The sequence below is a fragment of the Equus quagga genome, chromosome 1 (genome assembly GCF_021613505.1).
Source record: "Equus quagga isolate Etosha38 chromosome 1, UCLA_HA_Equagga_1.0, whole genome shotgun sequence".
Lineage (NCBI taxonomy): Eukaryota > Metazoa > Chordata > Mammalia > Perissodactyla > Equidae > Equus > Equus quagga.
The window spans coordinates 58,168,710-58,182,636 of NC_060267.1; the positions used below are offsets into that span (position 1 = coordinate 58,168,710).

Genomic DNA, 13,927 nt, shown 5'->3' on the forward strand with positions numbered 1-13,927 from the left:
AGCGCATGTGAGTGTGTGCGTGTGTACGAGCGCATGTGAGTGTGTGCGAGCGCATGTGTGTGCGTGTGTACGAGCGCATGTGAGTGTGCGCGCGTGTACGAGCGCATGTGAGTGTGTGCGTGTGTACGAGCGCATGTGAGTGTGTGCATGTGTATGAGTGCATGTGAGTGTGTGTGTGTTGCTACTGCCAAACAATCAAACAATATTAGAGGGACCAGGATTCAGAAGCAAGGTTGATGGGTTGGGGTAGGTGAACTTTTATCATAAAAAAATTAAAATAACCCTGAGCAGCGAAAGCTATCTCAGATCTTCCTCTGGAGTACACATGGCCAGTGGGAGGATCCATATGCTGCCCCACTATGAGCTGGAAAAGGGCCTGTGCTTTTTTCATTTGGTTATCAGATTGATTTCTTCTTGTTGTTTGTGAGCAGGGACTGGGGAGAGCAGGCGGGGAGAGGGTGTCAGCAGGGTTAGTGTCAGCAACAGATGCTGCTATACATACCACCCAGATGCAAGTCGATGAGGTCACTGTAATAAGCCTCTCCCCAATAGTCTACAAGGAATTGGTGAAGAGAGAGTTATTGGAGCAGATAGCCCTCCTGTCCCCCCAAACCCCAAACAATCAATGACATGAAGCATAAGAAACACACAGAGATACAGCAAGAGGGCAAAGAGGAGGCTGGCGAGCAGGCACCTCTCTGCAGTGCATGACATACATATACACATGCCGAGTGATACAGTTCCTGGTGGTCGGAGGGCAGCATTCACTAAAAACCACAGGCGATCGAGTTAATGGCCAGTCACAGTGTGATTCCTATTTATACCTCTGATCAGTTAGGACGGAAGGTCTTGGTTTTGTTGGGAATCCTGACCCTCCTGGGATGCAACCTTGTCTAATTAAGAAGATTTAAAAAAATTCAAGGGTGGATTAGGGGCTACTTACTTCCTTAGTTACGGGATGTTAGAGGCCCCAGCCTGAGGGGCTGAAGGCAGGACATGGACATCCTAATGAGCTGGCCAAGGACCCCAGTCCTTAGGTGGGTAGGCACAGCTCTCCCAAGAATTCACACATGGGGCCCCACTGGTGGGGACATCAAACCACCGAACTCCTTGCAGAACCACTTTTGCTGTACAGGTGTGAGAGGAAGGAGATCCTGTTTCTTCTGAGGTTAGGCCCCCAACTTCAGCCAGCCTTCTCTTTAACAGCAGGACAAGAGCTGTGACTATTTGCCCTAAGGCTCTTGAAGGTCTGCTGGTCACAGGCAATCCTAGCCTTTCAGCTCTGGCAGCCGTCCAGCAAGGACGTTATAGTCTTCCCATGCTGAGATGCAGAGCTGGGCACTGCCGAGGGCTGGGCGTGGGCAGGTGGTCCTCATCCTCCCAGAATCATAAACAAATGCAGAGTACAACAAAAGCCACCTGCTACTTATTACCCTTTTCCTCCAAATCTCACAATCTGGATGCTGATCCTGGCAGCCACACGAGGGCTCCCCCTTCAAGAATGGACACATCAGAAAGCAGAATGGAACGGTTTTTCAACTCATGCTCAAGCCTGACCCAGTGGTTTAAGATTGAACCCGGGTTCCAGAAACTGAAAGGGCTTCCCAGGGGCTCCAGACCAGAAACCATGTGAGTCTCAGTCTTGCCCTGGGCTTGAAGGCTGTGGACCTAACCCGTGCAGTCTGCATACACATGAGCCTTGGGCAAGTTGAGATCAATGGGATGGCAGGTCCATATCTAATCTCTTCTCTGGAAGGGCAGCTTGGCTAACAGTCTGACCCTCTCAGAGAGCGAAGGAAGCTTGAGCCCATCAAGTGAGGCAGAACGGCAGGTTTGGCCAGCTGCACGCTCTCAGGAAGGGGCTGGCTAGCATTGTTGGAAGACTCTAGACTACCATGCTCAACTGAGAGTACCTTCTTAAGGGCCCAGCCAGGAGCAAGCAGACTAATAAGAGGAATGGAATGCAGAAGCAGGAGGGAAAGGAGTAGCCGGTGCGCACAGTTTAGCCTGAAAGATGGTCTCTGCCAAGTCGGGACAGGAACTGCAGACAAGGGTGAGACTTGGAAGTGAAACGCTTACAGTAAGAAAAGGAAAAGAATATATTGGAAATATAGTCTTATGGCAGGAGCTACTGTATCCTGAGAACTCTCCAAATGCATCATGGGGAAATCTCCCAAAGCAGCCACCAAAGCCCACCGTTAAACACAGCACAGACCTGCATGCTGGTGGAGGCGTTTTGCCAAAGCCTTGCTTACTTGGAGTAGAACAGTGGTTTTCAGACTGTTCTGTGGAACCCTGTTCTTCAAGTGGTGTTCCAGGGGTCTCCGAAATATCTGATTCATGAATACTTTTAACTCATTTAAAAAACTTGAATAAGAGACACCACGTTCACATGTCCGATAGGCCAGCTTTTAACCTACTGAAGACCACCAACACATTAATTTGTGCTATCAGGAAAATGTGCCTTCCTTAGGCCCCAAGGAAATTTCTTCTGCCCTCTGTGGGGAAGTGCCTGTACTCCCTGTAGATGTGTTAGGGAAGAGGAAATTTTACTTATTCACTTAAATTCTGGACTGCACGTCGAATGCTTCTGTACAGCTCTGCAGGGGAGCATCCTGGGAGAGTTCTTATTCAGTGAGACCCCACCTCTCAGAGCAGCTCCCGTCGCAGACGGTCCTTGACGGGGGAACACTCGTCCGTGACATCACAGCACAGGTGGTGTCTGTGTTGACTGATGTCTGGGAGCTTCCAGCTGAGACGTATTCTTTACGAGGAATATGAACTGCTGTCAGGCTTGCTAGTGATTCAGATGTTCACACAATGCCTACTGCCCCGCTTTAAGCTTCCAGCATCTAGATCATTTAAACTGCATCTATCCCGAGATTGCCAGGTGAGCTGTTGCAAAAACCTGTCACTCTTTACAGCAACTATGCCTATGTATCAGGATGTTCTCTACACTGTGCCCCAGGGATGAACTGGGTGCTGAGGCTTATGAGCACTTGCAGGTCTCTACTGTAACCTGTATTTTCAAATTTGTGTTTATTAACATCTTAGAGTAATTCTTTTTTATTTTAAATTTATAATTTGGCTTGTAAAAAGGGTTCTGCTGCTAAAAAACAAATTTGAAAACCACTGACTTTGATGAAATTCTGGTTGTATATGTTTATTAAAAGGTAATTATCCAAAGAACTAGAAATTAGAATTTTGGCAAAATCCTATGCCAATCTTCAAAGGTCTATTTTTTCTGGCCCCGTGGCAGTCAGTGGCTGGAATAACGTGGGCTATTACAGAAATACAGAAGCACTGTCATAGCCTCATTCTGCATGGCAGCCGACAGGTGCAGGAGTGTTTACGGACCCCATCCGCCCCAGCGATGGAACTCCGCACCTCATAACCCTGTGCCCAGGAGGGGCAGATGTCTTCCTGGAGGACTAACGCTGTGAAACACAGGTGCACTGCCTGCTGAGCTAGCCTGTGCCATGAGAGCCACCCCTCACCTCCCATCTTGGCAGAAGGAATTTGTGGGGAGGGGTAAGAAGGAAGGATGATGGGCCCAGGCTCCCTCCTGATAATCTTCTGTAAGAAAAGAAAGCAGTGAGGGCAGGGCCTGGTCAGTCCCATTGCAGCCGGGTGCAGGGCATCTCTGGTGGGTCCAGGCTACCTTCCTCCAGGAGGTCAGGCCTAATCGAGGAGGCCAAGTCAGAGCATGCAGGGCAGGGAGCAGAACAAGGATGCTGGGGGATACCACAGCTTCACTCGGGGTCCTTTTAGGTGACTAGAATCTCTACTCCTGGAGAGAGGTGCCAGTGCTTGTCTCGCACTCACACGTCCCAGGTTTCTGGCCTATTGACTGCTCAGGGTTCAAGTTTTTGCATTTCACTGGTGGTCTGGGCTTTGAGCAGTAAGTCCAGCATCAGGTGAGGCACAAAAGCAAGAATATCACATCCTCATCTTTCTCTCCCAGCCCCTCTCTCTTCACCTGAAAGTCATCAATGAGCTGACTGTTAACTGCAGTTCCTAGGTCCTGAAGGGCCTAGAAAGGAGACCTACTTCTATGCTTGACCCTCGACGTCCCCCACACGGACTTCAGTCCTACAGAACCCCAGGAATTCATCTTGACTCCAGGGACACACCATGGGGTCGGCCCATTGGTCATTTTCCAGCAAGATCAGATGGCAGCAACTGGCCCCATTCCTGGCTGCCTCTGATTGGTTCTTCAGTTTAGAGACAGCCTGCTGCCAGGAGACGTACCACCCTCCCCTCTGCCACACCAGAACAAGGAAGTCCTGCAACGCCAGGCCACGCCATTCTTCATCTTCAGCCTCACAATGTGAATGCTGAACCTATAGGCTGGACTCTCTACAAAGAGATGTTTCCCCACCAGAGATGGGACCGAGACTCTGGAACTCTTGAGAAAGCAAACATCAGTCACTCCGTGCCTGAGTTGGGGCTACAGTGGGGCTGGCCCATGGTTTCAAAGTCCTGAACCAAAAAAGCTTCTCGGGCCCTTAGGACCAGGGATGACTCAGGTACTTCCTTGCTTTCTCTGCCCAACTGTGCTGGACCTACCCCCCAGGCTGCTTCGTGATGAGTGGGTGTGGCTGCACTATACTCTGAGCTCTTCCCCAGATGGCAGTCACCAGGCACATGGCCCGCATGGCTATCTCCCAGTGTCTGTGCCATGCCAGCTCACCATAGTCCCCGAGGCTCTCCACCCTGCCCTAAGCGATGGCCTCTGGGGAACAGAGCTTGGTTCACACTGGGAAACATGTGGGTTCTGCCCACAGGAGGTGGTGAGGGCTCTGCGGGGTGTGTTTCATCATGTGCTCTGTGCAGCTTGGGCAGGAGAGGAGCCCAGAGAGCTAAGAACAGGAGGTGGCAGGTGGGGAGCAGCCAGGGGCCCTGCCTGTGCAGTTCTGTGATGGTTCCTCATGGTACAGTCTCTCTCATTCCCAGTTATTTTCTTCTAGAGAGGATGGTGGGGTGGGACGCCCAGCGCTTGCCATGAGCAGGCGAAGAGGACTGAGATTTCATCCTACAGGAAGATGGCAAGCCCTAAGACAGGGTGGAGGAGCAGGTCTGGCCTGGGGCAGTCCCAACAGAGTTGCTTTTCTTTTCCTTTCTTAACAGGAAGCCCCAAATCTCAGTGATGTGGGGACCCAGAGAATCCTGCTGGAAAAGAAGCTGAATTCCAGATGAGGTGATGCCAACCAGCCTACCACAGGGGGTGGGGGCTTTCCTTCCGGAACAAACTCCTCACAAAGGATACCCAGACAGTACCTGCCTCACCGCGGAGTGCCTTCTCCACAGCGACCCCTCTCTCCTCCAGCTGCCTCTGCTTCTCCTCCACCTGCTCCAGCTGCCGCTGGATGATCTGCGGGAAAACAAGACAGTATAAGCACCCAACTTTTCCTCTTATCTCCCAGCTTTCAGGAGGACAGCTGAACTGCACAAACACAGAGAGGACACAGACAGATCAGGTCACAAGTTGGAAAGGCTCACTCAACGGGTGTTATGCCTTGAGTGCAGTGTGCAGAGCACCTGCATCAACCCCCAGGCCTTGTCAGCTGTGCAGACCCCAGCCAATAACCAGTAAGCACCGGGTGCATGGCGGCACATCAAAGGGGGGACCAGCTCCTCCTCAGGGCAGTTCAAAGAAATCAAGTGGAGAGAAACTCCTGTAGGAAGGATTCAAGATCTTCAACCTAAGATCTTTCCGATGGCGAGGGTACAAAAACAGGAGCAGGGGCTCTTGGAGAGAACTGCAGACATGCTGTCTCTACAAGATAAAAAATTAAAAAAAAAATCTAGAATGGAGCCACAAGCCGGAATCTGGATGTGAGTGATGAGAAGTTTCTCTGTGCTACGTGGGACTGATGACCGACACCCAGAAGGATGTCCAACCCCAAGCAGCAGCCAATGATGGGTATCTGTGGAGAAGGTCACACCAGAAAGGAATAAAATCCAGGGAGCCAATCAGACGCAGAGAATGGGGATAGAGAATAACGCACGAGAAAAGGACTAGAAGACTGGTGGTTTTTGATGTTTGATGAAACACTGAATTCAGAGGAGCATCCTCCTTTGTATTTGTATTTGCTGTTAATCCTTCTCATTGTTGTAGAGCTTTTGATTAGCATCCTCATCTTTAGGAATACAACTATATACACTCGACTTCATTTAAAAAAACATTGTATTTAGGTATCTACTAACACTTTGTATAAGGAAATTGTCTTTTGTTCAAAAACAAAATCTAGAGTGGTCTAGGATCTGAGAGGCTTGGAGATAGGCTGATGACTGGAGGGCAGCTGCGACGTGTAAATCCTTGGCCCGTTGGAGGCTCAGGGCACAGACTGCCTCTTGGTAACAGTTCTCACAACTGAAGCAGCGGACTTTACAGGGTTAATGCAGATCCAGGAAGTCGGGAAACTCAGTGCTTGGCTCTGCCCTTTCTACCAACAGCTCCACAAAGTCGAGGCCTCTGCAGTTACATCAAGCCTGGGGCTTGTGGCCTGAGACTGTCCGCTCAGACAACGGGGACGCCCGTCTACCTCTGCTCTGCCCTCTTCACCCTCCCTCATCACTGATGGGGACAGGCAGGCTACAGAGGAGGATGCTGCCTGGGACTTTCCCATTTGTGAGTCGCGGCCCCGCCATCTGTGGTTTTACCTGGGCTCGGTGCAGCCGCTTCAGTTCCTCTTGCTTGGCCTGTCTCCGAGCTGCCTTCTGCACGCGGCGGGTCAGCTTGGCATTCAGCTCCTCCTCTGTGTAGGTTCTTGGCTGGAGAGAACAAGAGCATTCCTCAGGCAGGGGCATGCAGGCCTGAGACGGGTGTGAGTGCTGGTTGGCAGGGCGTGGAGAGGACTGTCCCCTGCATTGGGGCTGCCTGTCCGCAGAGTGCCCGCTGGGTAGACGGAGGCATGAGTTGTGCGCAGACTCAGCCAGCGGCTCGGGGCACGCATCCCTGCTACAGCCCTAAATGCCGCAGGGAACACTGAAGATCTCCAAGTGAGATGCTTCCCTGCCAGGACAGGGATGGGAGGCTGAGTGGGGACTGACTATTAGGAAGTTAAAAGGACAAGGGGACATACGCTCATTTATCACTGAGATCACCTGTTTCCCATATAAGGCTGTCTGTTCTTTTTAAGACTTTGTAGGGGTAAATGTATTAGTAAAATGTTCCCCAAGCCTCCTGCTTCTAGGAGGTGTGCAGGGAAAGGAAAAAGAGAAAAATCAGGGAACTTTTATTTTCTTGTTTGGTTTCAAAAGCCAACTCTCTTCAGATGAGCGATATATGATTCTTTTAAGAAGTAACATCTGAAATAGGAAAAACAGGGATGCTTCTATTTTAAGTCTGGTGAACCCCAAACCAACTCTACCATCTAAGGAAGGAGCTGTGGAGGTGAAGCCAGCTTGCCTCTGAGGTCTGCACAGAAGCAACCGCCAGCCCGGAGAGGAAGGGAGGAAGTGGTCTGGCAGGGCTGTTTCAGCCAGTGCCATCAAGAGCCGAGGAAGCGAATGACCAAACCCAGTGCAATTCTGCCTGCAAACATGGGCATGAAGGGCTCCAGGGAGGGTCAGACGCTTTGAATAAACACTGGGCAGCCAGTGAGAGGCAAATGTTGAGAGTCTGCCTCTTAGAAATAGAGGCAATTTGCCTCCTAGAAAATAAAGACGGGAGACTTTTACAGACTTTAAAGGAGACTTTCAAATTTAACTCAGGAATATATCCTAATAACCTTTTTTTTTCCTAGTAATTTTTATTTTAAGAGCTCAAGTGATGGTACAGGGCCAACTGAACAAGTCAGGGGTATCCTAAGCATTTCACCCTGCAGATCACAGAGCTGAGGGCTCAGGAACTCCCCATTCCTTTGGTGCCCAGTCCCAAAGGGCAGCAGCCCTGTCCCCCAGGCACCTGGATCGAAATGACACATGCACTCCAGCCAGGGAAGAGCGGGGTATCTCCCCGTCCTTCTTGGTCATGATGCAGCTAGAGAGAGTCCTGCTGCCCATGTCTGCTGCTGCTCCATGCACATGTGAACGCAGTTAGTGAGGGTGCGGCTGGAAGGCCAGGGCTGGGGGTTGCTCTGGTGGTTAATCACAGACATGCATGCAACATGACCAGCCAATGGGAACGAGACACTACCTTTGATGCATATGATCTCCTGAATGCCAAGGCGTGTGGCACATAAATCGACTTTTAAGGGGATGGCAACAGAAAACAAAACAGAATAGTAATAATAATAACAATTAAAAAATTAAAAATAGAACACAGAAATGGAGCAAAATCAGTTAGAAGTTTAAAACAAACACACAAGACTAAAACATACGATTATTTTGCACGCTGTCACGCACGACTGTAAGAGCAGAACCTGGGGTCAGGTCCTAGGAGAGCGCCTTAGTGAATCCAGGTTTTGAATTAGGCCTGGTTCACTTTTCTACTGAGAAGAAAGTTTCTTCCTCACTATGCCCCAAATCTTCTCTTTTCTCTTCTCAGTCTTCCTTATGTATAAATTAAAACTGCTGGGGATGCTATTTCTCCTTTAGTAACCCATTCGCTTGTGGAAATTCAGACCCCTTCTTCCAGCTGAACGCTATGGGCTACTGGATGGAGGCCAGGTGGTGGGAGATTCCTGTCACCAGAGACACAGACACAGAACAAACTGAGTGTCAACCCTCACATTCCCTCCAAAGGTCCTCTCCTGGCAGTGATCCTGAACAGGGCCAGCTGGGCTCCTAGTGGGCCACCTGGCAACCCTAGGACAGGGGGCGGGGCCATTTCTTCATTATATACAGTGAAAGGGACCTGAAATAGCATAAATAACTGATATTCATCAAAAACATTTCAGGCAGTAATTGTGACCTCTTCTCACTCCACTAAACCTTGAGCAGATGTGCTCAGAGAGCCACGGTTGGTGACCTCTGCTCTTCCAGTCCTCTCACCAGCCCCAGCAAACGGCTAAAAGGCAATAAGGGAGGGAGGGAGGAGGTGGTGGGGGTCTGGGTGCCCCCGGGTGGGGAGATTCTGAGAGCGTCAGGACGGACTGTGTGTCCCCGCTGCCCTGCTGCTCCCCCTGCTTTTGTGGGGCCCGGCCCAGGGGGTACGCTGCCAGAGCAGACTGGCCCAGAGAAGACTGAGTTTCCTTCTGAGCAGCGACATTAACTGTGAACCCCTACACCTTGCCTCAGACTCACCCATCTCTCCCACAAACTAGAGTGAGAAGAAGTTCATTATCAGAACAAGCCAGCTAAAAAAAAGTAGACAGACGCCTTCCCCAAGCAGTATGTGAGAAACCCCACAGGTACTAGGCAACTACAAGCTAAGGGGTCACCTGTAACATCTGTACTGTGGCCGGTGTAAAAAGTGGAGGGGGTGGGCAGTCATTTACCAATTTCTGGGGAGGGTACCAGCTTGGGAGAGGCCAGGACCAGAGGACTGAAATCATGACCTGTGCAGTGTGTCAAGAGTGGGGCCAGCCTGAGAGCTGGTGCCTTTGCTGTGAAGGCGGGGAGGGCCTGCCAGCGGGCCGATGCACGCGCTCTGGTGTGTAGTCAGACTGAGGCAGAGAAGTGAACGTGAGTTATCTCTTACTGGTAGTGCTGCAGGTGATTTTTTTTTTTTAAATCTGTATTATCTTTTCTATATAAACATTTTAACAAAAATAAGTGATTTTTAGTGGGTTTTTATTTATTTTTTTTAATGAAACAAAACTCAGGCACTTGTTTTACAGATGCCTGACTCAGAGATGGGTCTGTGACACAAGAGGAACCATTTCCCCAGCTGTGCTGCCTTAGCAGCCTCCAGCTGTGGGGTCCAGGCACAGCTAGCAAGATGCTCCGTTCTGAGTAAATTCACACCCACTTCTGGTGTTTCCACTCCCCTCACTTCTTACCCTGAAAAATTTCAAACCTACAGAAAAGCTAAAAGAGGAGGACAGTGAACATCTGTATGCCATTCACCTAGATTTGCTAAATGTTAGCATCTTGCCACACATTTGATATATATAATCTTTACATGTAATCACTTCTTTCTGAATCATTTGAACATATCATGATCTGTCATCCCCTCAGATTTTAGCGTGTACTTCCTAAGAACAGAGACATTTTCCTACATGACTACAGTACCTTCATCACTTACAAGGTACTTAGCATTAATGTGATAACGTTGCAGGTTTATGCACATTGTACCGCCCATGATCAAGTTTCCTTAAATGTTCCAAAGTGTCCTTTGTGGCTGTTTTTGTTTCGGTCTGTTTTCCTGCCTTAGCTTCCACGTCTTGAAAATACACGGTGCCTTGCTCTCACTCGGCCTGACCCCATAGCACAGTGGGGGTCGGGCAGCAGGTGTACGCTCGGCTTTGCCTTTAGCGTCCCTACGCAGCACCCTGACGGGCTCTGCCTCCGTGGGTGCACGTGGACCATGAGCCTCCCAAGGCCCCTGGTTCTGGGCTTCTAGGAGTGGGACTAAGACTTGTTTGTCTAGGTGGGGTGTGTGCCCCAGGCCTGCGAGGCCCTGGGAGGGGCTTTGGTCAGTGAGATATGTTGCTGAGCCCATGGCCTTGGCATAGCCAGCTCGGGCAGCCTGCCACTCAGAATTCTGCCAGGATGCTTCAGTAATTAATAGATAAACAGTGGAGAGACCTGACCACAAAAGGACCACAGATGGAAGCTTCTGACCAACACAGGATGAACTGGCTGTACATCTGCACATCTGCACTGAGAAAAAGGCAGGCTTGCACCACATTCTCCTTCTTCTCAGACTCCCTAGCAGTGCCAGTCTCCAGTGTGGGGAGGTTTAGGGACCCACACACATATCCAGAAGCAATTCTCAGTGCAGTGCTGATGCTCCCGCCTGGGCAGGCTCCACACAGAGCACTTGATGGAGCACATGAAGCCGGGTCCTCGTAGGGAGCACAGAGGAACCCAGCCTTAACTCAGTGCTGGCCTGGCTGGGACACGGGAGTCTGGCTCTGCAGATGGATGGGGTGGGGTAGGATGAGAGGTCTGACTGTCTAGGTATCCTTCTAGGAGAGTGGAGAGAGAAGGGGTCTCGTGGCAAAGAGAGACAGACAAATCAAGAATGAGATGAGAACTAAAAGACGGGTTTCCTCCAGTTTGCCAAGTTATTATTGGGAGGAGGGAGCTGGAAATAGGCTGCAGAAGTCACCTCTACTGAACGGGCATGTGAGGGCTCAGCCCTGCCATGGCCCTCCCTGGAAGTCAGCAGAGAGCAGACTCGAGTCCAAGCCTTTGGAAGCCTTGTGAAGAAGGTGCATGATGTTCTGGGAAAGTTTTCATTCAAAAAAGGGAGCTGAAGGCAGCTGGGCTGTCTCCTTGCACAGGAGGGTGTGCACATACCCCAGGGTTGGACAATGGAGATGGGCTGGGAAGGCTGCCACTGAGCTTCACCCACCCCTGTGAGCTGCTCGGCCTTCCTGTAGTCCCCACCCCATCACTGGCTCTGTGACACAGATGCCCTGTTAGAACTGTCCCTAATCCCTCTCCATCCTCCAACTTCGCTGTGTCTCGACAAAGCTATAAGAGCCCTGGAAAATCAGAAGACGGAACAAAAAGAGAGGCTGGTGGGGAAGGAGCCTTCACACAGGGCTCGCTCTCAGGAGAGCCAAGTGAGTGGCCACACTGTCTCCCACACTGGGGGCAGCGAGAAGGGCCATGTCAGACCTCTGTCATGCCCTACTCAGCACAGGACCCAGGTCAGATTCCTGGACCAGTTCCTTGATAACAAAAAATGCTCTCTACTCCACAAACGCGCAAAGCAGGCAGGACAACAGGGCGTATGCCTCAGGGGCTCAGCCTCCATCGACCGTGCAGACCCCGAGCCCCATCCCAGCCTCCCCCAGACCCTGCGGCACGGGCGACCCTCCTCCTGTCACTTGGGCACTGTGGATGCTAGTGTACATGAGATTTCCAAGGACAAAAGAACTAACGCACAGCACCCGGCTGTTTCCTAGATGCAGCTTTGGGCATGGATATCTGTCTCCTTCACAAGAACTGAACACAGGAACTCTTGCCATGGATGCAATAATTCCCAGCTATTCACTGAAAAAGCCCAAGAGGAGAGCTCCTTTCAGGCCTCTCTTACTTGGATCACTGGGCTGGGCTCAGGATTCAGCTGTCTGTCTGCTGGGAGACGAGAGGAGGGCGCTAACTCCCCACCCCTGGCCTGAGATCTGCTTCCCTGTCCTCCACCTCATCAAAAACCAACACTAAACAGAGCACAGGACCCAAGGTCCCTGACCCCTTTGGAAGCCCCATGACCAACGGGCCTACATACCTCTCGCCTAGACTTCTGGGAGGACCTCTCCAGGATGTCGTCACTGGAGAGGTCAGAGTCCTCCGAGAAACTCAGCTGGCGCCCGAGCTGCAGCCCTAAGGGGACAGAAAGAAGACGCCAAACAAGGATGGCGAGCAGCCCGTTAGCACCACGGCGCTGTCCCGATTTCTACATTCACAAGAGCAGCCGGGGAGAGGGCTGGAGGCCTGATCTCCTTCTAGTTTAAGTGATTTTGTTCCCGTGATGGGGAGATGGAAGCTCAGAAGCTGACACTTGTCCTGGCACTGGTGGTTTAGAGCCAACACTAAATAAATGGTGCCCCGAACAGAGCCTGCCGGGTACCTCCTTCAGCACTGTGCTCCTGCCTACTCCAAATTGGGCCCTCCTTTGGGGCAACGTGACCGTAAGAAGGGCACAAACCTCCAAGGCTCTCTTACCCGGTTTCAAACTTCCATCAAACAGAACATGCTCCCAACCCACAGTTAGGTTCCCTTTCCCCCACCCTGAGCAGAGCTCCCGAGAACCCCTGCGGGAGCAGCGTGGGGAAGGGGATCTTTGAGAAGAGTCAGATGAATGGAGAAGGCACACCTCATGCTCCGTCCCACGAGGGGCCCTCGGTGCTGACGTACCTGCCTTCATGAGAGGAGACATCCTGTGCTTGCCCGAGTCCACAGTGGTCCTGCTGGAAGGGGTGCTGGAGCAGGACTTGTCCTCACCCTTCTTCTTCTTGTCCTTCTTGTACCCAGAGAAGACTGACTTCCACAAGGACTTGGGCTTGGTGGCTGCTTCCTCTAGGAGGCTTGGGCTGGGCTTCTCCGGGGGCCGGCCCGCTCCTTTGGACTTCTTCTCTTTCTTGTTTCTGCGAGGGGAGAAGAGTGACGATCTCTTCTTGCTCTTCCCACTGGAGCCCTCAGATGAGGTGACTGAACCATCTGGGCCCCCTGAGTCCGATGGAGGAGAGAGGACCCCCTCACTAGTGGCTTCATGCTTCAGGGTGGGCTCCTCGGGGCCTTTTAGCACTGGGCACTTAGGAGACTCTGGGCCGACTTCTTTGCCCTTGGAGAGCACAGAGGCGGCTCTGCGGGCGGTGCCACCGGGGGGCCTGGAGGTCCCAGCTGCCATCTCCATCTCCTTCATCCTACTCAGCTGCTTGGCCATGGCATCTCTCAATGCCTGGCTCTTGACAGACTTCTCCCTGGCTCGCATGCGCTCCTCAGCCAGCTCCTTGGCTTCTGGAGAGACTAAGGGCAGCCCCCTCTTCTGTGGCTGGACCCCACTCTCCTGAGTAGGCAACCTACCATTCTCCTTGGCTAGGGGTGGCTGGAGGGGCTTCTCAGAGCAGGACCAGCAGGAGGGGGGTGTGAAGAACTTCTCCTGCAGACTTGAGTCTTCAGTCTTGTCATCATACGTGTCTTCCACATCATCGGCAAAGGGGATCTCCTCCACACTCTCTACAAATGACTTCCGCAACTCCTCCTGGGGGGGCCGGGCAGACTCCCGGGGGGGACGCATAAAGGTAGCAGGTGGCAGAGGTGGGATCACTGAGGCCTTGGGCCCAGCTTCCTTATGCTCGTACCCCTGATACGGCTTCCCTTGAAGAGTGGCGGGCTCCTCGTCCGGAGGCGGAGGGGGGGG

At 51.7% G+C, this 13,927-nt stretch overlaps 1 protein-coding gene across 1 annotated transcript in view; it reads right to left on the reverse strand.

Moving 5' to 3' along the window:
- The window catches only part of MICAL3 (microtubule associated monooxygenase, calponin and LIM domain containing 3), a 112,564-nt gene that overhangs the window by 14,667 nt on the left and 83,970 nt on the right, over window positions 1-13,927 (reverse strand). The window contains 6 exon segments of the mRNA XM_046647593.1: window positions 503-553; window positions 5,281-5,374; window positions 6,667-6,777; window positions 8,144-8,194; window positions 12,293-12,387; window positions 12,922-13,927. Coding sequence (XP_046503549.1) covers window positions 503-553; window positions 5,281-5,374; window positions 6,667-6,777; window positions 8,144-8,194; window positions 12,293-12,387; window positions 12,922-13,927 — 1,408 coding nt within the window.